The 22,369-nt window shown below is 60.0% G+C and overlaps 1 protein-coding gene across 3 annotated transcripts in view; it reads left to right on the top strand.

Moving 5' to 3' along the window:
• Positions 1-17,262, top strand: part of CASKIN1 (CASK interacting protein 1) — a 150,484-nt gene extending 133,222 nt beyond the window's left edge. For all 3 annotated transcript variants that reach the window (XM_039492015.1, XM_039492014.1, XM_039492016.1), the window contains 7 exons: positions 31-128; positions 3,355-3,465; positions 5,027-5,128; positions 6,129-6,267; positions 9,044-11,236; positions 13,623-14,016; positions 15,626-17,262. In XM_039492015.1, the coding sequence (XP_039347949.1) occupies positions 31-128; positions 3,355-3,465; positions 5,027-5,128; positions 6,129-6,267; positions 9,044-11,236; positions 13,623-14,016; positions 15,626-15,722 (3,134 nt within the window). In that variant the 3' untranslated portion in view covers positions 15,723-17,262. The remainder of the gene's footprint in view (positions 1-30; positions 129-3,354; positions 3,466-5,026; positions 5,129-6,128; positions 6,268-9,043; positions 11,237-13,622; positions 14,017-15,625) is intronic.
• The last annotated feature ends 5,107 nt before the right edge of the window (positions 17,263-22,369 follow it).

Raw genomic sequence — 22,369 nt, 5'->3', positions numbered from 1 at the left:
TGACCGCTCCCTTTGCCTGCTTTGCGACAGGGTCGTCTCGGACCCAGAGCCTGGCCAGCTCTCCCTACGCCGGGCAGCCACCCGCCGAGCAGCAGCTGAAGAAGATAGAGCCAATGTCAGAAGGGAAGGTAAGAAGAGGGAGGGGCCCTGGCAGGAGCCCCCTGGCAGCTGATTGAATCTATCTGGAAGGGGGAACGAGGCAGCCCCCATCTGCCAGGCTCGCTCGGTGCGAGGGAAGGGACTGGCAGCCCAGTGTCACAGCTCAGCTCGCCCGCCCCTGCTCACGCCACCCCCCCTCCCTCCGTCACTTGCTCTCCCCCACCCGCACTCACTTTCACCGGGCTGGGACAGGGGGAGCGAACCTGCCTGCAGGCGCCTCCCCCGCAGCTCCCATTGGCCGCGGGTCCTGGCCAATGGGAGCTGTAGAGTCGGTGCTCAGGGCGGGGGCAGTGCACAGAGACCCTCTGGCTGCCCCTGCACCTACCAGACTTGCTGGTTGCTTCCAGGAGCCACATGGAGCTTAGTTTCCGAAGCAGGACCTGTACTTGCCCAGCGTTCACCTCCTCCCTTTTCCTGGAAGCAGGGTCCTCTCTCTGCAGCGGCCCACGCCCAGGACCGTGGCCTCAGCTGGGGAACGGTGCAGTGGGAGCTAGTGAGGGCTGCAAAAAATCAAAGGTCCCGTGGGCCACTCCTGCTTCGTTCTCCCCACTTGAGTTCACGTGCAGTTTGGCGGCAGCCCAGCGGGCAGCTCTAGATGCTGTTCGGGCGTCACAGGAGAGTGGCTTATCGTCGACTCTCACCTTGGAGTTATTTATTACTAATGGCAGTGGCTCCCACATCCCCTGCACAGGTGACCCCACTGAGATCAGGGGTCACCAGGCAGAACCCACACAGCGTGGCCAACCCCCAAATTCCCAAATCATGAGATTGCAAAATGACATTGTGTTGGGGTCTGTCGTCTGATTGCCACCCCCCCTTTCAGGGGTGTGGGGCGGTCGCAACACTGCCCCCTCTCCCAGGTGTGGGTTCTCGCTGGGGAGCCCAGCTCAGATCAAATCACACAGACCTTTATCAATCGCCGCCTGGGGGGGCAGAGCTCCCAGCTTCTCCCCAGCCCCACATCTTAATTCATTATGTGCCCAGCCCCACATCTGCCCTTCCCCCAGCCCAGCAATTCTGCCCCCCAATCCCTACATCTGCCTCTCTGGCAGCTCCAGAGGTTCTGGTGTTGCAGGGAGGGGTGGCAGTTTGACCCACTGCTCATGGCGAGGGGGCTCTGGAGAAGAAGTGGGCCCTGCGAGCGGCTGTCAGTGTGGGAGTGCAGGTGGGGGTCGGGGCTGGCTCTGCGCAGGGCAGGGGGATGCCATGTGCTGAGTGCGTCTCTGTGCGCCGGACCCCGAGCCTGCAGTGCGTTGGACTCCGTTGTCTGCAGCCCTCGGCTCAGCCGTCACATCTCGGCAGTGGCACGGTGGGTCCCCTCCCTGGAACCACCGTTCCGGCGCCCAGGGCGAGAGTCGCACGTTGGCTGAGCACCTCAGACAGCTTCCCTCATTGTGCTGCCACCTGCGCTTCACAGCTTCCCGGTGCGGCGGGACGCTGCCAGCTGCACGGGAGCAGGCTGCGAGGAGCCTGGCGCGGCGGGGTGCAGAGAGCGCGTGGGCGGGCAGGGACCTCGGGCGCGCTGGGGAATTGGGGGGTTCCAAAGGGCCTCGCCGGGCTGGGCTGAGTGAGGGGGAGGAAATGCTGCTCGGTCTGTCTCCCTGGTGGGGTGATTCTCGGGGCCGGTGACGGGGTGAATGTCTCGCCTGCTGTGACGGAGCGATTCTGGCGGGACCCAACTGAGAGTGCCAAATCAGGACCAATTGCTCAAACAGGGCAGTCACAGCCCTAGGCTGGGGTTTTTCCACCTCTAAGGCAAACCAAACCAGCCAGACAAAAAGGACTCTGGTCTCACCCCACTGGCTAACCACAAGTCACACAAGCAATTTCCTTAGACACTCCAGTCTCCCAGTATCACCACCAGTGCACTCGTCCTGGGGATAAATGGTTATGAAAACCAACACCCCAATAAAAGAAAAAGGTTCCCTCGATCCCAGAGGGCCAAGCCCCAGACCCAGGTCAATATACACATCAGATCTTACCCACAAATCACGCTGTTGCCAATCCTTTAGAATCTAAAATCTAAAGGTTTATTTACAAAGGGAAAAAGGTAGAGAAGAGAGGTAGAATTGGTTAAATGGAATCAATTACATACAGTAATGGCAAAGTTCTTAGTTCAGGCTTGCAGCAGTGCTGGAGTAAACTGCAGGTTCAGATTAAGTCTCTGGAAAACATCCCCCACTGGGATGGGTCCTTCAGTCCTTTGTGCAGAGCTTCAGTTTGTAGCAAAGTCCCTCCAGAGGTAAGAAGCAGGATTGAAGACAAGATGGAGATGAGGCATTGGCCTTATATAGACTTTTCCAGGTGTAAGAATCCCTTTGTCTTCACTGTGGAAATTTACAGCAAAATGGAGCCTAGAGTCACATGGGCCAGTCCCTGCATACTTTGCTGAGTCACAAGGCGTGTCTGCCTTCTCTCCATGGGTCAATTGTGTAGCCGATGGCCCTTTAATGGGCCATCAATCCAGCTATGCCGGGCTAACATCAGCTTGTCTGGGACACTTCCCAGAGGCAGAGCAGAATACAAACTATAGACATTACAGAGCCAATACTTATAACTTTAACTACAAATGATACAGACATATAGACAGCATAATTATAACCAGCAACCCATAATCTGGTCTTAGACACCTTAGATGACCCCCTTTATCTAAGATTTGGTGCCACTGCAGGACCTTGGTTGCAACCCATGTTCTATATGGTCCCAATTTATATCAATAACGTCACACCTGCCTCTTGCTGTGAGGCCCCAGGGCAGAAGGGGACCATCTGGCAAATCTCCTACAGGCTCCTCCAAGTCCCAGGGAGTTCCCCAGGCTCCTGTTCCTCTTCCATACAAAGGGCTGCAGCCCACGGGAAAAGCTGGGGTTAGGCACCTGTCACAGACTCAGCCTGGAGGGTCTTTCCCTGCTAAATCCTGCAGGTGGTTGGGCTCTCGCTTCTCCTATCCACGGGGTGGGGGTGACAGCCAGGAGCCTCTGGGCTTTGCCTGACTGCAGCTCCCTCTCCCGCAACTGCTGGGTCTAGGGGGGCAGTCCATGGGCTGGTGGGGTGGGGCCAGCCCCCGACTGCTCAAGACCAGGGAGGACTCCTCCCTGCACGAGGGTTGGCTGGGCGCAGGCCGGGCTGGCACTGACTGCACGTGCAGCCGTATGGTGTGGCAGTGCCAGTGACCCCCGTTCTGCCTCGCCCCCAGAGCTCCGAGGCCGTCTACCAGTGGCTCTGCAAGTTCCAGCTGCAGCTGTACGCGGCCAACTTCATCAATGCCGGGTACGACATCCCCACCATCAGCCGCATGACGCCAGAGGTGAGGCCGGGGGGGAGCTGAAGGGTGAGGGGCCCGATCCTGAGCGCTCCTTGCAGTGGCACGGATCGGCCCCAGAGAGAGCATAGCCCCCTGAGGTGCAGGGCGGAGGGGGGGCTGCAGGACAGGCTGGGAGGCCCCTGCCCTGAGCTGCCGAGGCTCAGCGATGTGGGGTGGGACGTAGGGCCTGGATCGAACGGCGAGGAGTGGCGCTCGTGGGTGGCACGCCCAGCTTTGCTGGCTCCCGGCGTTCTAGACGGGGAAAGGGAATGGGGATCGTTCCAGACCCAGCTGAGTGGTACAGGAGGCTGGGAGCCGTGCCGGGCCTGGGGTGGATGTGGCGCTCATGGGCAAATCCATGCTGAGCTACCATCTTTGCAGACGAGTTAAGATCCTCACTTCGGCGCTTAGCCCCCCCGAGCTGCTGGGACAGGCCCGTGTCTCTCCCCCCCCTCGGCACAGGCCTGTGGCCAGGCGGGGAGCTGGCGTGTGGGGAGTGCTGGGAGGGGCCAAGGGCACTCTCCATGGGGGGCGGGGGGCTGGGACTGGCCCCGGGGAGAGCTCTGAGCAGCTGGGCCCAAGCCCCATCCTGAGGTTCCCAGCCCCACCGCGCTCCCCTAGTGGCCTGGAGATGTGGGATGTCACATGGCAGGGCTGCTCCAGCCGCAGCTCTGGGGGCGTTTCCCCGTTCTCGCCAGAACCTGGGGCATGATCCCGGGGGGGACTGGGCGGGGACCCCGCAGCCTGCTCTGAGAACACGGGGGCGAGGGAAGTAGCCCTCCTCCCCTGGTCTCTGGACCTGGAGCAGCTTTGGAGAGGCTGACGCTGTGTGTCCTGGCTCCAAGGGACGGCTGAGCTGAGCTCTGCCCTTCCAGCTGGAATCCACCTGTAAGTGTGATGTTGGGGGAATGCCACGGGGCCCAATCCGTTCACTCCTAGCAGTGCGGTAGCATCCAATGGCCTCTTGTGGGTGGGGCTCCTCTGCTCTGGGTGTGGCGCGCACACACACACACACACACACACACACACACACACACACACACACACACACACACACACACACACACACACACACACACGTTGGTTTCTCATCTCCACGGAGAAGATCAATGTTTACTGGGAAGCATTTTTTCATTTGTATCGATTTTAAGTTTTCGCAGTTGGGGGGAATTATCGGGGGGGGGGAGGTCAGGCAATGGAGGCGGGGCTCAGACCATAATTATTGAATGGCAATAGCTGTTGAGACCCAAAAAGTTAAAACTTTAACTGTTAAAACGCCAACACGTCGCATGTCCACGTGCACAAAGTCATTAGCCTCGCGCTCTTAACGAGTTCTCAAGCCGCATTGTTCTCACTTCTCCTGTCTGCTGCTCTCCGGGGGGGTCACTGGAAGTATTTTGTGGGTTTGGGTGTACAGCGATTTCCGAGCCTGCTCCCACACCCCTTGTAACGGAGAGGTGGCCTGCGGCGGCTGGCGGCCTGCGATCTCCTGTGGGGGCTGCCAGCGCCGCGCAGCAGGGCCCTGCTGGTGCGGTGAAGGTGACGGTGTCTGTCCGTGCCCTAGGACCTCACAGCCATCGGCGTGACGAAACCTGGGCACAGGAAGAAGATCACCTCGGAGATCAACAGCCTGAACATCCCTGAGTGGCTTCCGGAGTACAAGCCGGTAAGGCTCCCCTGGAACGCTCCCTGCCTGTCAGCGTTTCCCCCTTGGCAGGTCTCCCTGTGGGACATGGGGTCGCCGGGCTAACCACCCCAGGCTGTACCTAGGCCTCGCCTCTCCCACCCTGGGCTGGCCTGTGGCTCTTTAGCTGCTGGAGATAGGTGCGGCCTGGACCCCATCTCCTTGCCCTGTGGGGACTGGCCCCCGTGTTGCAGCCTGTTTCGTTTGGGACTGCGTCCCGGTGCAGCGTGGGAAGGGCCCTCTCCCGGCGCATTCGGAGGTTCCAGTCCTCTCCCAGAGAGCAGTGGATGCTGTCCGCCCAAGAGAGGAGCTGTGCCTGGATCTCCTCCGAGCTCTGAGCACAGCTCTGGGTGCCCTGTCCTGGAGGGGACCCTGAGAAATGCAGGGGAAATGGCTGCTGGGTTGGTCAGCATCCCAAGGGAGGGGGAGCCCAGGGGCTAAGCCGTCTCCAAGGGAGGGGGATGGAGCACAAGGCTGGGACTGGGAGGAGAGGGAGAGTTTCGGCAGAGGCTGAGGAAAGCCCCTCGTGGTGCAGTCCTTTCCCGCGGGAAGGGGTGGGAGCCCCTGAACTAGACTGAAGAACGTGCTGGAGAACGGAGCCTGGGCAGGGTCCTGCAGCAAGGCTGAGCGTGTTGGGCCCAGTTCGCTGCTGTCGTGTGCCTTTGGCTCAGGGTATCCTGAGAGGCCAGGGGCCCGATTCGCCACTGCCTGGCACCTGGGGCGTGGTTCCCAGCCGGGCAAGGCGGGTGCACAGACCTGAACGCTGGCACGTGGTGCCGGTGCACAGGGATGCACAGGAGACTCGGGCGCCAGGGGCAGGAACGCCATTGGCTAGATTATAAAGCTCTCGGCTGCAGTCACCTCAGGGGACGGGCGGCGTTAATGCCAGGCCATGGCATAGGTTTTACCCCCACGCTGTCCCTTTAAATGGTGCTGGGTCAGGGCCAAAGCACCGTTCTCCCTTTGCCTCCTGCCCCTGTAGGCCAACCTGGCTCTCTGGCTCTCCATGATCGGCCTGGCCCAGTACTACAAAGTCCTGGTGGAGAACGGCTACGAGAACATCGACTTCATCACGGACATCACGTGGGAGGATCTGCAGGAGATCGGGATCACGAAGCTGGGTAACGCGGGGCCGGGCATTGGCACGGGGCAGCGCCCGCTGCACGGGGTGGCGGGTCTTCGTGGCATCCTCCTGGCCAGGAGGAGAAAGCGGCGCCGTGGTAATGCCCGTGGGCACCAACAGCTGCCGTGTGGTGCCGGCGCTGTGAGACCGCACAAGGCACCATGGGCAGGCGCCGCTCTGCCACTGGCTGTAAAGGGACATTAATGGTGCACCCACAGCTCCCATTGACTGTGCCCGTACTCAGCATGCCCCCATCTCAGTCCTGGGGCCCTCCCTCACCCAGCTCTGCCCAGGCACAGCCCCACAGCTGTCCTGATCCAGACCTGTCCACTGCACGCAGCCCACGGCACGCCGCACACTTCTGATCCATAGCCCCTTCGGGTCCCAAACCTGGGCTCCCTCCGCTGGTGACCCTGCAGCCCCCGCCGGCTACCCCAGCCCTAGGCCTCTGTCTTGGTCAGAGCCTTTGGGCATTTGGGACCAGATGGGCCGGTTCGGCCTGATGGCGCCTGTGACAGGGCAGGGCTGCCATGACGTCAGCACTGCCCCGGAACGGAAGGGCTCCCCCAGGTGGGGAGGGGATTCTCATGCCAGAAGCTAGGCTCAGAGGATGCTGTGGCACCCTGGGGTCTCTCCCACCCTGTGCTGTGCTCTGTTAACCCCTGGTGTGCCGTACCTCACTTCACACCCAAAGCCTGCAGCGTCCAAAGCAGGGCCAGGCTGTCTCTTAGAGCAGCTGCAGGGCTCACAGCACCTTCCCGCTTGGCCACGTAAGGACGTTCCCGAGCTCTGGCATCCTTCCGACCTCCTGGGGGTCTTGTGTGCCGTGAACCGGTGCTCCCGGTGCCATGAATCAGGAGCCGCCTGCAGCTGCGGTGACATGCAGGAATCACCCCTCCCGTTGTGGTTACTTTTGCAGCCTGACATTTCTGCATGCGGTGACTGATTCCTTCCCTGCCCCAGGTGCCCGTGTCAGCGAGAGGTGCACGGTCGGAACACGAATGTCCCGTGAAGACCGGGGATGGTGGATGCTATTGCAGCATATTTGCTGTGCCTCATGGGGACCTGGAGAATGGGGCCCCTTGCTGTAGAGGGAGGAAAACAGACAGATGCCCTTGTATCTTGGTTACCACTTGGCCGACGTCCCAGCGCAGCTTGGGCACAATTCCATTGAAGTCACCCGGGGAACTTGGCCCAGAGCTGCGTAGCCATGTATTTACACCGCTATCGCAATGCCGGTCGGTTTCCCTATGTAGACAAGCCCCAGATCATACACTGCTGGCTCCTAGATAACGCACAAGACGCCATGTGAGCTCCCAGTGCGATGCCGTGGCCAAACGGGCTGGTGTGACGCTTGACTAGAGAAACACGGGAGCAGGGAGGTGATTTTACCCCCGTGAGCGGCATGGGTGAGACCGATCTCGGCATGCTGAGCCCAGGTCGGGCGTCCCCAATTTAAAAAGGATGTTGACCAATGGAAGAGGGGGCCGAAAAAAGCCACAAAACGGATTGGTGGGGCGGAGAGAATGCCGGACAGCGAGAGACTCCAAGAGCTCAATCTCTAGCTTACAGCAGGATGGTCAAGAGGTGATTTGATTATAGCATCAGCTCAGTGTCTTCACAGGGACAATATTCCGGCTGCTAAAGGGCCTTCAATTTAGCAGAGAAAGGCAGAGCAAGAACCAGTGGCTGGAAGCCAGGCAAGTTCCCGTTAGAAATAAGGCAGAGTGAGGGCGATTAAGCAGGGAAGTGGTGGATTCTCTAACGTTAAAGGTGACATTAAAGCCACCAGTGCAGAGAGCACGTGCAGCTGGTTGTTAGTGGAAATTGGTGGCGGGTTAAGTCCCTGAGTCAGTCTCCGGGTTTTTGACATATTCATGCAAGTAACGTCAGGTTTAGGACGTAAGGTAGCGATGCAGTCTGTAATGAGCGCGGTCTCTGGTCCTGGCCGGCTCTGGGTGGATCGCTACGCTCTGCACCCGCGTGGCGATGGGACGGCCGAGGCCAGGAACAAACAAACTGAGCAAGGCAGCCGAGGTGGGTTTGCGGGTGAGGAGAGACGCCGGGGGTTGAGCGGAGGAGAGATCAGGATTCATAACGGCGCTTGGAGCACGTAAAGGAGCAATGCCTGGAGATAGCAGATGTGTGTAGCTCCCGGAGACTGAGAAGCCAGCTAATAGCAGCTCTGTAAGCTCAGATGGGAGCTAGAAAACCCATCAGCCTCCCCTCTGCTAGGAGAGATTCTCCTGCCTTCCTGCTCACCAGAACCACCAGTTGCTTCAGTTAGGGGGGTTGTTGCTTCGCCCCAGATCTCCCCCTGCCTAGCCGCTGGGTGCTGCGCAGTGATTCCCAGCAGGAATAGGCCCCACGCAGCCGGGAAACAAACAAAACGGTTAAAGGGCTGGAAGTATTGGCTCAAATCTGGCCACCTGGGTCAAATCTGCTTTCCTGTCACCAGTGGAACTCCAGAGAACTCGGCTGACACCAGTCAGCCCCCCCCCCCATGTGTCTCTAACCTGGCAGCCTCCTTTTAGTGAAAACACCCTAAAATACACAGCCCCGGTTAAGCTGCCAAGGCCCCCCCGATGCTCCGTGGGAGACGAGCTCTCACTCAGGGTGTGGGCATGGCTGGGTTGGGGTGAGACAGCCGTGCCGGGGGAACAAGCATCACTATTCACAGGCCAGGACCAGGGCCTGTGGGTTTGCTGGTGGGACGAGTTGCTCCTCATTGGTTAATGCCCCCTTGTGCCATGTGTCCCTTCCCCCCCTTCCAGGCCACCAGAAGAAGCTGATGCTGGCGGTGAAGAAGCTGGCAGAAATCCAGAAGGCCGAGTACGTCAAGTACGAGTCGGGGACCCTGAAGAAGAAGGCGCCCCAGTCTCTGGACGTGCTGGCCATCGAGTCCCCCCAGCAGGAGAACGCCGAGTGCCAGTCTCCCAAGATGACCACCTTCCAGGACAGCGAGCTGAGCAGCGAGCTGCAGGTGGCCCTCACGGGCACGGGCGAGGCATCCGAGGGCCAGGAGAAGCAGGCGAACCATGTGGCACACATCCGGGACGGAGCAGGCTACCGGGGCCCCTCCTCCAGGCACGTGCATGAGAACAGCCTGAGCGGCCGGGCCAAGCACATAAGCAGCTCCCAGGAGCTGCTGGGGGACGGGCCCAAGGGGCCGAGCGCAGCCATGTCCAAGAGCCAGGAGTTCCTGACGGAGGAGGTGAAGGAGGGGCCCCCCAGCATGCCCAAGGAGGTCAGGCCCGCGCGGCACGGGCACCCCGTCAAGAGAGCCAGCGTGCCTCCGGTGCCAGGCAAGCCCAGGCAGTCATTCCCCCCGGCCGGGGGGCGCTTCACCCCACCGCAGACGCCCACCAAGCCGCGGCCGTCCTCGCCCCAGACGCTCATCGTGGGCCATGCCACGGCCAAGGTCAAGCCCACGCCGCAGCTCCTCCAGCAGGCTGACCGCCCCATGTCGCCCCGGTCCCTGCCTCAGTCCCCCACCCACAGGGGCTTTGCCTACGTCATGCCGCAGCCCGTGGAGGGCGAAAGCCTCGCCCGGCACCCCCCGGGCCCCGTGGCACAAGGAGTCCCAGTCCTGCCGGTGTCGGTGCCTGTGCTCTGCCTGCCGCCGCAGAGCGGGGAGGCGGAGGAGGAGCTGGGCAGGCCGAAGAAGCGCGCGCACAGCCTGAACCGCTACGCCATGTCCGACAGCGAGCAGGAGCGGGACGAGCTGCTGGTGCCGGACGCCGGGCCCTACGCCACAGTGCAGCGGCGGGTGGGCAGGAGCCATTCGGTGCGGGCGCAGTCGGGTGGAGACAAGAACGTCAACCGCAGCCAGTCTTTTGCTGTCCGGCCCAAGAAGAAGGGGCCGCCCCCGCCGCCCCCCAAGCGCTCCAGCTCCGCCATCTCCAGCACCAACATGGCCGACGACTTCAGCAAGGAGGGGGGAGGGGCCGCGCCCGGCGGGGAGGAGGAGGAGGCGCAGGAGAGTTACCGGGAGCAGCGGCGCGCGAGCGACGTGGGGGGCAGCGTGGACACAGGCAGCGCGGGCAGCGTGAAGAGCATCGCCGCCATGCTGGAGATGTCCTCTATTGGCGGGGGCGCCCGGGGGCTGGCCCTGCAGAAGCCTCACCCAGGAGGAGGAGGGAAGGGACCCGACGGCTACTACCTGCACCCTGCTGGCGCCATGCACCTGGCCAGCCCGGAGCATTCCCGCGTGGCCGCCGTCCTGGCCACTGCGAAGCACAAAGACGCCATCGGCCTGGACGGGGAGGTGGTGAACCGGCGCAGAACCATCAGCGGCCCCGTGACCGGCCTCATCGCGGCCGCCCGCCGGGAGCGCTCTGACAGCATCCGGTCGGACACGGGCAAGGACGGCGGCCCGGTGGAGCGGCTGCGGGCGGAGCCCGGGGGCTCCCCCCAGAACAGCTCGGCTGAGAACATCCCCTTTGCCGAGGACGGGACCCTGACCATCAAGCAGCGGCCCAGGCAGATGGGGCTGGCCAGGGGCGAGGCAGGGGAGGGGCTGTCGCCTGCTCACCGGCACGGGGACCTGGCCAAGGTGGAGGCCAGCGCCACACTCAAGAGGAGGATCCGGGCCAAACAGAGCCAGCAGGACAGCGTCAAGTTCATCCTGACCGAGTCGGACACGGTGAAGCGACGGCCCAAGTCCAAGGACAAGGAGCAGGGGCTGGAGCCGGCCCCCCTCTCCGTCTACCAGAACGGCACCGGCACCATCAAGCGGAGGCCGGCGTCTGAGATGAGCGGCGCGGAGACGCCCCCGCTGGGCCCTGCTGCAGGCCACAGGCAGGACAGGCTGGAACACGTGCCGCAGGCTGTGGGCGGGGAGCCCAAAAAGCCCTTCAAGCCGCCGGTCTCTCCCAAGCCCGTGTTAACCCCACAAGCACAGAAGGTCCCCGGGCCGCCCACACCCACGTCCAAAAAGGCACCGCTCCCCAGCCCCGGCAGCCCAGGTAGGTGGTGTCCTGCCGAGGGAGCTGGCAGGAGTCCAGCTCTGCCCCTGAGAGCCCACAAGCTCAGCGGGGTCAGAGTCGGTTCGCTCTTGCCTGGGAGAGCGCTAGGGCCGACGCCGGCCGGTGCTGGTACAGGGCCCTGCCTCGTGGTCCGTACGGCAGCAGCGGAGTGCGGGGATGGGGGGCTCCATGCCAGCCAAGCGTCTGCTGAGGGCGTTTTGGGTTTAATCCCCTTTGCCTGCGGCAGGTAGCTCGGCAGCCCATCTCCATCTCTGGCAGTTCTCCCAGCACCAGGCCGGGCTCCCTCCACACGGCTTGACGAGGGGCGATCCTCATGGCTCTCGCAGAGGGAAGCCTTTCCTCACGGCGGCTGGCAGCTGGGACAGGACATCTCCTCTGCCCCTGCCTGCCCTCCTGCTGCCCAGCGGAGCCTCTCTGGGCCTCCCTCTGTAGCGTGAGCCTGTGCTCGGTGAGCACTGCCCCACAGGGATGTGACAGGAGCTCCACGGGCGGAGTGGGACCCCTTCCGCTGGGGCAGAACAGTGAGAGATCAGCTCCATTCCAGCCCTGCCCGTTGTCGTTTATGGCTTGGATTGTGGTAGCACCGAGAAGTCCGCTTGTGGCCCAGGGCCCCGTGGCACCAGGTGCTGTACAGACAGAACAAAAGACAGTCCCTGCCCCAGAGAGCTTCCAGTCTCACGTGCATCCTGCCTCCAGCCAGCCTCCATTGGATGCGCCACCTCCCCCACATCCCATCCTGCGCAGCTGGGCCGGGTCCCGGGTCCTGGCCAGCAGCTGCTGCGCATCACCCCCTTGGATGAGTGGGAAGTGAAAAGACCCCTCTGGGAACAGCCGCTGGGATTCTGTGCAGCGTTAGGCGGCTTGTCCCAGCAATCAGCCAGGCCCCATAATTCCTAACACTCCTGGGAGGGGAGTGGCACATTCACTGGAGTCCACGACAGAGTCCTAACGTGGCACGTCTGGGGCCCGACTGTAGGAGCTCTGGAGCTAGGAGTGAAAGCTTCTATGGCAGTGGGGCCCATCAAGGTAAGCCACTGGCGGGCCACCAGACAGTTTGTTACATTCGCACGGACGCCCGCAGCGCCCAGTGGCCGTGGTTCGCCGTTCCCAGCCAATGGGGGCTGCGGGAAGTGGTGGCCACTGGTTGCCCAGCACTGCTGTGGCCGGTCCTGCGAGCTGGTGGCACTAACTGGTCTCCAGATGCTGGATTACAGGCGTCCAGGGAGGAGCGCTAACAGAACTATTTCTGCAGCCCTGGTCTCCATGTCCACGGGTCGTGGATGCTGCCTCTTCCTAACGCAGGGCTGATCTGCAGGCAGAACTCAAGGGCCCACTGGGCGACAGCCCGGTGAAATAATCCTGCCCAGGGCCCGGGTGTGAGCTGGAGCCGGAGAAGTGTTTGAGGCTGGGTGCATGCGTGCGGGTGAGCCTCCATTGGCAGGTGGTTTTTAATGCTCTGCTGCTAACCCTCCAGCGCCTGGGAACAGGCTTTGCCACGTGGGGTTTAAGAGCTCTGTGGAATGAGCCCCCCCAGCTAGGGGTGGTTTGACGTTCCCTTCCCCCCGGCGTGGGAGGAGTGCTCTCTGGGAGCCTTTTGAGAAGCCACTTGCCAGGTTTTACAACCCATCAGGGATCCCGTGGGTGTTACAGGCACAGCGCTGCCTGTAATGGGGCCTGGAAGCATCATTACAGCTGTAGGGCCCCAGGTCTCTGCCTGGCCAAGTGCCTCGTTCTCCAGGGCTCTGGGCATTGCGGGAGCCCCTCTGGGCCATACCCCGGCCTGGCTGCGTGATCCGCAGGGCGGCTCGGCTCCCCGTCCCTGTGCTCATCCAGGCCCGTGGGGAAGAGCTCCCCATGGCGCACGTTCTGCTGAGCTCAGCGGCTGGCCTAGCGCTGTTCGGGGGTGTCCCGTTCTCCCCTGGCTCCCCAGCGCCCGTCTCCTGGAGGTGTGGGGCCCCGTGACCTGTGGCAGCCCTGCCGCCCCCCCCCAGCTGAGTCAGGGGGCTGTGCCGCTGGCTGCCTGCTTCTTTAGCTGGATTGTATTGCAAAAATTCATTAGCCCATGAGGTGGCTGGGTTGTATATTAACTGCGGTTCATTGTGGGGAGGGCTGGCCTTGAGGGAGGGACCAGGACTCCTGGGTTCTATTCCCGGCTCTGCTGCTGACTGTGGGGAAGCCTCCCAAAGGCCTGATGCTGGCTCCCATTAGTGTGCCCCCCCCAGGGCAGGGGCAACCCCCCCCCAATCCCAGCCCCTCTTACCCAGGGGGCAGGGGTGACTCCCCCACCCCCAGATCCCAGCCTCCCCATGTTAACAGCAATGGCTATGACCCTCACAGCCCCTCTCCTCACTTTTCTCTCCTGCAGAGGTGAAGCGAGTCCATGGCACCCCACCCCCGGTGTCGCCCAAGCCCCCACCGCCCCCGACGGCACCCAAGCCCCCCAAGCTCCACGCTGCCATCCAGTCAGTGAGCGCGGGCTCCACGCCCACCCCATCCCCTGCCAAGCAGCTCACCACCACGATCAAGCCTTCAAGCACACCGCCTTCGCTCTGCTCGAGCCCCGCCAAGCCCTTGTCGCCCGGCGGGCAGCCCCAGCAGGTGCCCGTCAAGCCGCCGCGCTCCTCCATCGCCGGGCCCTCGACGGAGAGTGCCAGCCCCGAGATGGCACACCAGAAGCTGGAGGAGACCAGCGCCTCGCTGGCAGCTGCCCTGCAGGCCGTGGAGGAGAAGATCAAGCAGGAGGACGGGCAGGCAGCAGAGTAAGGATCCCGCTGTTGCTCCTCATGCTTCAGGGATACGGTACTCCCTGTCGGTGTCAGGCGGGAGCTGTTTGCTGAGCCAGGCTAGCTCCATTGGAAAAAGTCCCTTCTCACCTAGTGTAGACAAGGCTCAGCTGTCCCCATTCCTGTGGGTCTCCTGGTGAGTCTGGTCTCTGCTGGGTCAGTCTTTCTAAGTGCCTCAGGGCAGGATCTCCCTTCTACAGAGCCCAGTGTGACGGCGCTTACTGCAGACAACCTTAATTCAGGTACCGCCGGTGCTTAGCTTTGCAGCCCTTCACGTGCTTGTAAAGGAGGGGTTTTAGGTAATTCCCTAGGTTTTTTAAACCGTCTTGACCCTCCATGTGGGTCATTAGCAGGGCTCAGCCATGTAAGCTAACAAATAACCGGTAGCAGTAGAAGGCTGTTATCTTCTATGTGGCCCTGCTCCCAGAGGGGATGGGGATGCACACTCGGCCAGTGGGTTTCACAGCTGATTGCTAGGCCGTGAAGGAATGAATGGTGAGACGCAGGGCATGTGCACCTAGGGAAGTGATAGCAGAATAAGGTGGGGTGTGAATTCAGAGCCCTGCAGTTATAACTCCCTGTGTGGACGCTCTTATTCTGGTGCAAGAGGCCCTACTTCCAGTTTAGCTTATGCTCGGGAAATGATTTAAACTAAGCTGAGAAAACCTACTCTTAGGATCGGCCAAGCAGCGTCACTGGGGGTCGGGGGTGGAAAAATCCAAGTCCCTGTGAAGACTGCACTAGGTCGACCTAGCTCCGGCCTCTCGGGGAGGCGGACACTCCCGTCGACGGCAGCGGCGCAGCTGTAGTGTTTCTAGTGTCGACAAGCCCCAGGGTTAGGGTGAGCCCAGGATAACTGTCAGGGTTTAGCTGTACTGGTATCACTGGAAAAGCTCCCATGCCGACAAGCCTGCAGGACTCCTGGGGTCAGGTCCGGGTTCTTTAGGGACGTATGCGCTAATCGATACAGACTCCTGCCGCTGCCCCCCTCCCCAGGTTATCCCCCTTTCAGCTTTTGAAGGACAATGCTCCTCATGGAGCTGGCTGAGACCCCCAGTTACCCCACAGCTAGGAGGGGAGCCGAGCCCAGCTCCCTTGCGGCTCCAGCTCCTTGTTTCCCCCAGGAAGGAGGCTCAGTTCTGAGGGGGACCCCAGGCGAGCTGGAAGAGGGACACAGGTGTGTGGGGGGCACGGGGCAGTATTGGGGGGTTCTTGGGGAGATCCAGGCTTGAGGGGGCCCTTACGGAGGAGAGTTCGGGTGGGACACAGGCTTGAGGGGCACCCTGGGCAGGACGAGGAGTGTTTGGGGAGGGGTGTTTGAGGAGCAGAACTGTACAGATGGGGGGACAGGCAGGGGCTGGGGGGGGGTGGAAGGGCTTGCTCGGCTCTGAGGGCCTGCGTCCCCTCCCTGCAGCTTGGGTGGAAAGTTACCCCACTGCTCAGTGTGACACCCCTCCCGCCTCCCCGCTGCCTCTGCCCTCTGGGCGAGACCCACATCAGCCCCGGGCTGGGGAGCGGTCGTGTGGGGCGCAGCCCAGCCCCACGCCCGTCTGCCGATGCTAACGGACGCTCTCTGCACCCGCAGCTCTGCCACAGAAGCGAAGAGCACAGTCAGCATCCTGGACGACATCGGCAGCATGTTCGACGACCTGGCCGACCAGCTGGACGCCATGCTGGAATGAGGCCCGAGGAGAACCCCAGCTAACCTCAGGATTTACCGTGGGTACAAGGGCACAACGATCCCCTGACTCCCAGCCCCCCTCCCTGCCCCTTGTACAGCCTGTCCCCCCTCGGCGACTAGCCCATCCTTCGGGGTTTGCACAAAGAAGAAAAGATTACCTCAGGATTGTGCTCACACAGACCGCGGCCTGCGGCGCTCGGGGCAGGCTTCTGGCGGGAGTGGGTTTGCAGAAGCAAAAAAACAAAAAGCCCTGTTATGTTTTTTTCCCTGCCTAAGTAGCAAGCGACTGTGGGATAAAGGCGCCCGTAATGCCATCGAAACCCAACTGCCAGGCCGAGAACGCAGTGGGGTGGGGCTCGGCCCCTGACTCGCCTCTCCAGGCCAAACCCGAACCCCAGCGAGAACGGTTCTGTTCCGGTTGTGCCGTCTAGCTGAACTTCCGCCTTTTTTAGTTTGAACCAATCGTCCTCTCTCTCTCGCCGGACTCCCAGATGTGACAACTCTGTGTGTAGCCAAACGTGGCCCGAATCAGTATTGATCCGTCTGCTTTCCTCCCCGTTCGGTTTGGGTTAGACTCTTGTTCTGGTGACGCCGTGTTGCTATCGTGTCTCGACCGAGCACTGCCATTAGCCCGTATGCCGCCGTCTGCGTTCCCATGTCCCCGTCTGCTGATGCTGGGAGACGCTAGGAGTGGGTGCCAGGGTGGGGGCTTGCCCGCTGGCGTTCGGTTAGCTGCATGCTTTGTTTTATTCGGAAGGTGTTTGTTTGTTCTTTCCTGGTGCTGAGAAGCTGTGACCGTGAGACGTTGTTCTGGTGACAAGTCCGGTTTGACCAATTAGCTCTTTCATTTTTTAAAAACGATTATTTTTTCTGTGTTCTGGTTATTTTGGGGGCCGTCTTGCCGGGGAAGCAGCACTCTGCGCCGGCACCGTGAGAAAGCTTTGTAGGTTTGCATGCTCGAGACAGTGTTATGACAAGAAAAGAAAAATATAGAAAAGACACCCCCCCCCCCCACGTACCACTCCCTGCTGGGGGCGGCTCCTGGCGGCTGCCCGAGGAGGTGGTTCCCGGGTGGCTTTCACTGCACAGAAAGGGCTGTTGGAAATCTGGTGGCAGCCCCACCACGTGCCCCGTTCTCCACTCTCAGCCGCTTGGCTTCCAAAGACTTTGTCCTTGACACGGACTATTCAGCCTTTAATGCCCGTCCTCACCCCGCTCCTCTGCAGGGGCCTGGTTGTGCTCGGTGGACGCTCGTGGCAGCAGACTGGGGGCCCCAGAGGGAGGTCTCCATTGAAAGGGATGCTTGCGTGCGTGCGGTGTCCCCGGAGCAGTGGGGCTGCGGGGCACTCGGTGCGAGTGGGGATCTGGGGCTCACCCTTTGGGAATGGTGTGAGCTGGGCTGTGGAGGCGGTGAGCGGTGGCAGGGCCGGAACGTTGTGCTGGGGGCGGGGCAGAGATGCTGCTTGAGGGCAGGAGCCTAGGGGCTTGTCAGCGCTCTGAGGGCCGTGGGCGCCAGGCTGTGGGTATTCAGAGCCAGGGATGGGGCTGCAGCACCCCTCATACAAGCACAATACAGGAGTCCCTAGTGCTGGATTCCCAAGTGGCCGGTCAGGCCTCACTGCTCCAGTGCTGTTGCTCCTTCCCCCCACCAGCCCAGAGGGCAGGGCTGGGGCAGAGCTAATGCCCCTGGAGCAGAGGGAGCTCAGGGAACAAATCCCTTTCCTCGTCCCAGTCAGCCCTGCATGGGGGGCCAGCAGCATTTCCTGGTACTGCTCTGTGAGGTGGGGCTCACTCGTCCCCCACCCTGCGCCCCAGCCCTGCCTGCCCTGCGGGAGACCAGCTTGTGTCAGAGCGTGACCTTGGAGAGCCGCAGTAGCTAACATGTGTGTAACCCCGTAGCACGCGGCCTGGGCAGGTTAGCCTCACGGCTAAGCCCTGCTGGAATGACAGCTGTGGCAGACAGTTCCTCCCTGGGCCACTGACTGACAGAGCAGGTGCCGCACCCTGCTGGTTCATCCTGCTGCTCCGGGCGGTGTTCTGAACACCCCGCCGTCCGTGGGGAGCCCAGCCCTGGGCGGGAGCCGCTCTCCCTAGAAACGTGCTGCCAGTTTCCAGTCCAGGCCCATGGGCTCCTGCTAGTCCAGGGTCCCTTCTCCGCGAGGGGCCAGTTCCAGATGCAGCAGAGGTGGGTGGGTGTAAGAATGCCGCAGTGGCAGCTGTAGGATAACTCCCCTCCACTCTCATTAGGCCTCCTCCTGGTCTCTTAGGGCTTGTCTGCAGGGCACCGCCGGGAATTGTAGAGCTGAAAGGAAGAGGCAGCGGGTTTAAGACAAACAGCAGGAAGGACTTCTTCACACAGCACACCGTTAACCTGGGGAACTCATTGCCAGGCGGTGTGGTGAAGCCAAAGTATACTGGCTTCCAAAAAGAATTAGATCAGTTCATGGAGGATTGGTCCTTCGATGGCTGGAGAGCAGGGGATGGATCACTCAAAAATGGCCCTGTTCTCTTCATTCCCTCTGAACCATGTGGTGCCAGCCACTGCCAGAAGCCAGGACACTGGGCTGGATCGACCATTGGTCTGACCCAGCGTGGCCGTTCTGTTACGATGCACCGTGTACCTTTTAGCTCGTGCTCAGCCATTCCCACCCCTCTGGCTTGCACCGCAGGGCCACGGAGACAAGCCCTACCCGGCAGCATTTGGCTACAGCCCTGAGGCAGGAGATTTAATGTCCCTGCCCATGTGTGTGTTGCCATTAGTTACGCTAACTCCGGTTCTGCTGGATTCCCCCTAGAAATGTCCGGTCTCCAAGGGGCAGGTGACCCATGCGCTGCGATGCTGGCCCAAGGGACTGGGGGAGGGGGGCATCGGTTTCTAAAGTCTCAATGTCCTGTCCCATGTCTAGAACCTGGCTCCCGCCTCCCTGCCCCTTGCTGTGTCTGAACAAGCAGGGGTGACACCCGGACCAGACCTAACAGCCGTGCAACTGTGAGTTGGGCTCAAGCATCAATGCCTGGGGTCGGCCAGCAGGGCCGAGGCCGCGCAGCTGAAGTGTTGTCAGGGCTTTTCCTCCAAATGCTTGACAGCCCAGCATTTCCCGTCTCCAAGGGCTCCAGTTCCGAGACCTCCCATCCTGCAGGCTGTGCCCAGGTAGGTAGCTGTTACTCGCAGGCCTGGGCCGATGGAGGTCAGTGGTGCCATGTGTGAGTGAGGGGGCTGGGATCAGCTTCCCTGCTTCTTGCAAGTGCCAGTGATTTTCCCCCGTCACATCCCAGTACGTCTGCTCCTTTGTCAAACCAATGACCTTGGGGACCCAAAACTGGGCTAGAGGCATTCAGCCAAGCCCACGGGCTCAGCTCCTTCACTTCTGGCTGGAGCCTCCTGGTCCAAGAAGGTTGTTAGCGCGCTCTGTCCCCCCGTAGGTTTCTTACATGCGCTGAGCTCACTGCAGAGGAAAGAGAGCCTGAGCCGAAGCAAGCAGAGCAGTGGTGCACATGGCTGAGCGAGGCCTGGATTTAGGACAATGCCCTGCTGCAGTGAAGTGTTGTGAACACTTCCTAGTGGGGAACAAAAACTCTTTCTGTGGAGGGTGATAAGGGATGAAGAAATAATAAGCTATATAAAGAAGTATTAATTTATTGGGAAAAAAAGATTTAAGACAGATATTTTCCCCCAGAAATAAAAAAAAAAGAATAAACTTTAACAAATATATATTTAAAATATTAAAAATAGTATCAATTATATAATAAAAGTTTTTAAAAAATCAAGAGAACTGGATTTTAGCTTGAGAAAATCTATTAGATTACAATAAACTATGTCTTTGTGGCAAGATCATATTAAGAGTAGCACAAGCATAAGATACCTTTTATCTCGTTAGAAGGTCTGTGCAAACAGCTTTCGGTTTGTTTTTCTGTTGGAAGTCAGTGTTCTTCCTTTATTTGTACACAGTTTAAGAAACTCAAAGGATGTGCCTTGTTTCATGAAGGTTTTTGTTAACTCTGAGCTGGAGGTTTGTTTTATTTTTCTTAGGTGTCTTCAGGATTGGTTTTTCTTTTTTATATATGTGTGTGTGTGTGTGTGTGTGTGTGTATTCTCGAGAATACACAGCTGTATATTCATGTATAAACAGGATTTGGAGTCTGGTTTATTGCTTGAATTCTGATGAATGCATTTTGCTTGTGGTTTCAAAACAAAGTGTTGATGTAATTTTTTTCTGAGAAGTACAAACTGCTCTCTCTCTCTCCCATTGTGTTTGCTGATCCAGATGTGTTTGGCACAACTTTGAAATTTCTTTTAAAAAAAAGCCTAGAACTATCTGTTGTAAAGAAAAAAAATGTATCTTAAAAAAAAAATCCATAAAGTTCTACATGATGGATATATACATATATATATATTTTTTATGATTAAGTTATGGAATCTGTATTGTATTCCCATTCTGTCAAAGCTATGCATCTTGGTGCTGTTCCCTGCTCTTCTGTGCTTCGGTTCCACCTATATTATTATGACTATTCTGAATATTAAATGGCTCGTGGTGCTTTGAAGACGTTTGCTCCTATAAAAAGTCTGGCAACAAATATTTAAAGGAAAAAAAAAAACCCTTATCAACCTTAATTGTAAAAGAGACAAATGTTATTTTTATTGTTGGGAATTAACTCCAACCAAAAAAATTCCATGGTACAAACCATTCCTAAAGCACCAGGTTGTACAGTGTGTGTATATGTCCTTCTGGTCCCCTGCGATGGACTGACTCATGCTGTAATTTTTTCGTCAGGCATGTGGCAGTGGTATGCTCGACTGACTGCATTTACTGCCATCGGCTCTCAATAAATGTCTGAAAACTCAAGGTGGGTGCCCCTCTTGTTTCGCTAGGCCTGGCTGCTGTGGCTAATGGGGGTGCGGCCAGACAGGGTCTGGGTGTTCTACTACAACCCTGGCAGAAGTGCCCGTGGCGTGGAGGAGCAGGTGTTCCTAACCCTCCCAGGAGCATAGGGGTGACCAAGTAGCACGGAAAAGTGGGGCAGCCACCTGTGGACATGGGGACTGACACTATCACCGTGCTGTGGGACAATTAACCCAAACCCTCCCTGCTTGCTTCGCAGCTGCTGGGCCTGCCAGGGTGTGAAATCCCCAGCCCGGCTGCTGCCTGGCTCAGGTCGAGCACCCGCAATGCTGACACCTTTTGCAAATTGGCAAATTAGGATGGACCTGGCACTGCCCTAAGCAGAACGCCCAGAGCTGGTCCTGTAGCTCGGGGCTCGGGCAGAGTGCCTGGCCCCTGGCTGTGCTGTGTTCACCATGGGCGTGCCCACGGCTCGAAGCGTTGGCCTGGCCCAGACAAGGTAAATGGCTTTGGCACCAGGTGAGGGAGCTGGGGCTGAGGTCACCCCCTTTCCCGCGGCTCTGGCTCCAGCAAGACACTTGACGGCTTTTGATGCTAAACTTGACCCTGTTACTCCTAAAAAAATCTCCCTGATTGAAAGTGTGGGCGAGGAAAAGGCGGGCTGGGGTCAGCCAGCTCAAACGCCTTGTTACCGCAGAGAGCAAAGCTCCTAGTGTTCGCGTCTTAAGGATGCCCGTGTTATAGCAGCAGCTGTGCCCCGCCCCCGCCCATTTGATGGAGGTGCTGTACGAAAAGCTTAGCAAGAATGTGAACCCCCTCCGGAGCGCAGTGGGACAGATTCCCCGGCCGTGGGGCTGGCGCAGGGTTTAGCCAAGCTGCTCGCTGCCGGTATGAGCAGGAGCTAGCGCCCACGTCATCACTGGCTGCTGCAGGCAGTCTGGGCGGGCGATGGGGCTGCGCTATGGACGGGATCAGGGGGTATCCAACGTGTAACTCCAGCCTGTGCACGGCCAAGGGCCCAGCCTGCAGTTCCAGGGGCCGGGGCCACCTGGCTGCTTGGGCCCAGGCAGCAGACCCCCTTGCCACTGCTCAGCAGCTGCTGCAGCCCTGTGCCTGAGCTGGGCTCAGAGGAGGGGCCCCAGGACAGCTGGAGCAGGGGACGGGCTCCTTCTGGGCCCTGCACTCACACGGGGCAGAAAGGGGGAACTGCCCGAGGCAGCGGAAAGCGAGGGCTGGGCGGGTGTCCTGAAGTGTGGGTGAGGGGAGAGGGGACGTGCACGCAGAGGCGGTGGTGCTGCCCTTCTAAGGCCACACCCATGGCCTGGCGGGGCAGGGCCCCTCCCACTAGCCACAACACACCGTGTGTGATTGCTGCAGCTGGGCTTGTCCCGGCCACGCTTTTTGACTGGAACACCTGGTCAGAAAGGCCCCTCGCGGCTCTGGTCAGCACCAGGGACCAGGCCACTCAAAGTCTGGTGGGTGGTGCAGTGGGGTTATGGCTCCTGGGAAGACAGGAAGTGGCCAGCATGTCTGTGGGCGGAGGGGGGGGGATGCTCGGTGCACTGTCCCTGCCCCAAGTGCAGGCTCTGCACTCCCATTGGCTGTGGGTCCCAGCCAATGGGATCTGTGGGGGTGGTGACTGCAGGGTCCAACACGTGGATCCCCCGGGATGTGCTGCGGCCTAGGAGCCGGACATGCCGGCTGCTGCCTGCCTTCCCGGGAGCTGCCTGAGATAAGCGCCGCCTGGTGCCTCAACCCCTCATGTCCCTCTGCCCCAGCCACATCCCACACGCTGAGCCCATCAGCC

The sequence above is a fragment of the Mauremys reevesii genome, linkage group 10 (assembly GCF_016161935.1).
Source record: "Mauremys reevesii isolate NIE-2019 linkage group 10, ASM1616193v1, whole genome shotgun sequence".
NCBI lineage: Eukaryota > Metazoa > Chordata > Testudines > Geoemydidae > Mauremys > Mauremys reevesii.
The sequence above is the reverse complement of the archived record's forward strand: the minus strand, read 5'-3'. Positions and strand labels throughout refer to the sequence as shown.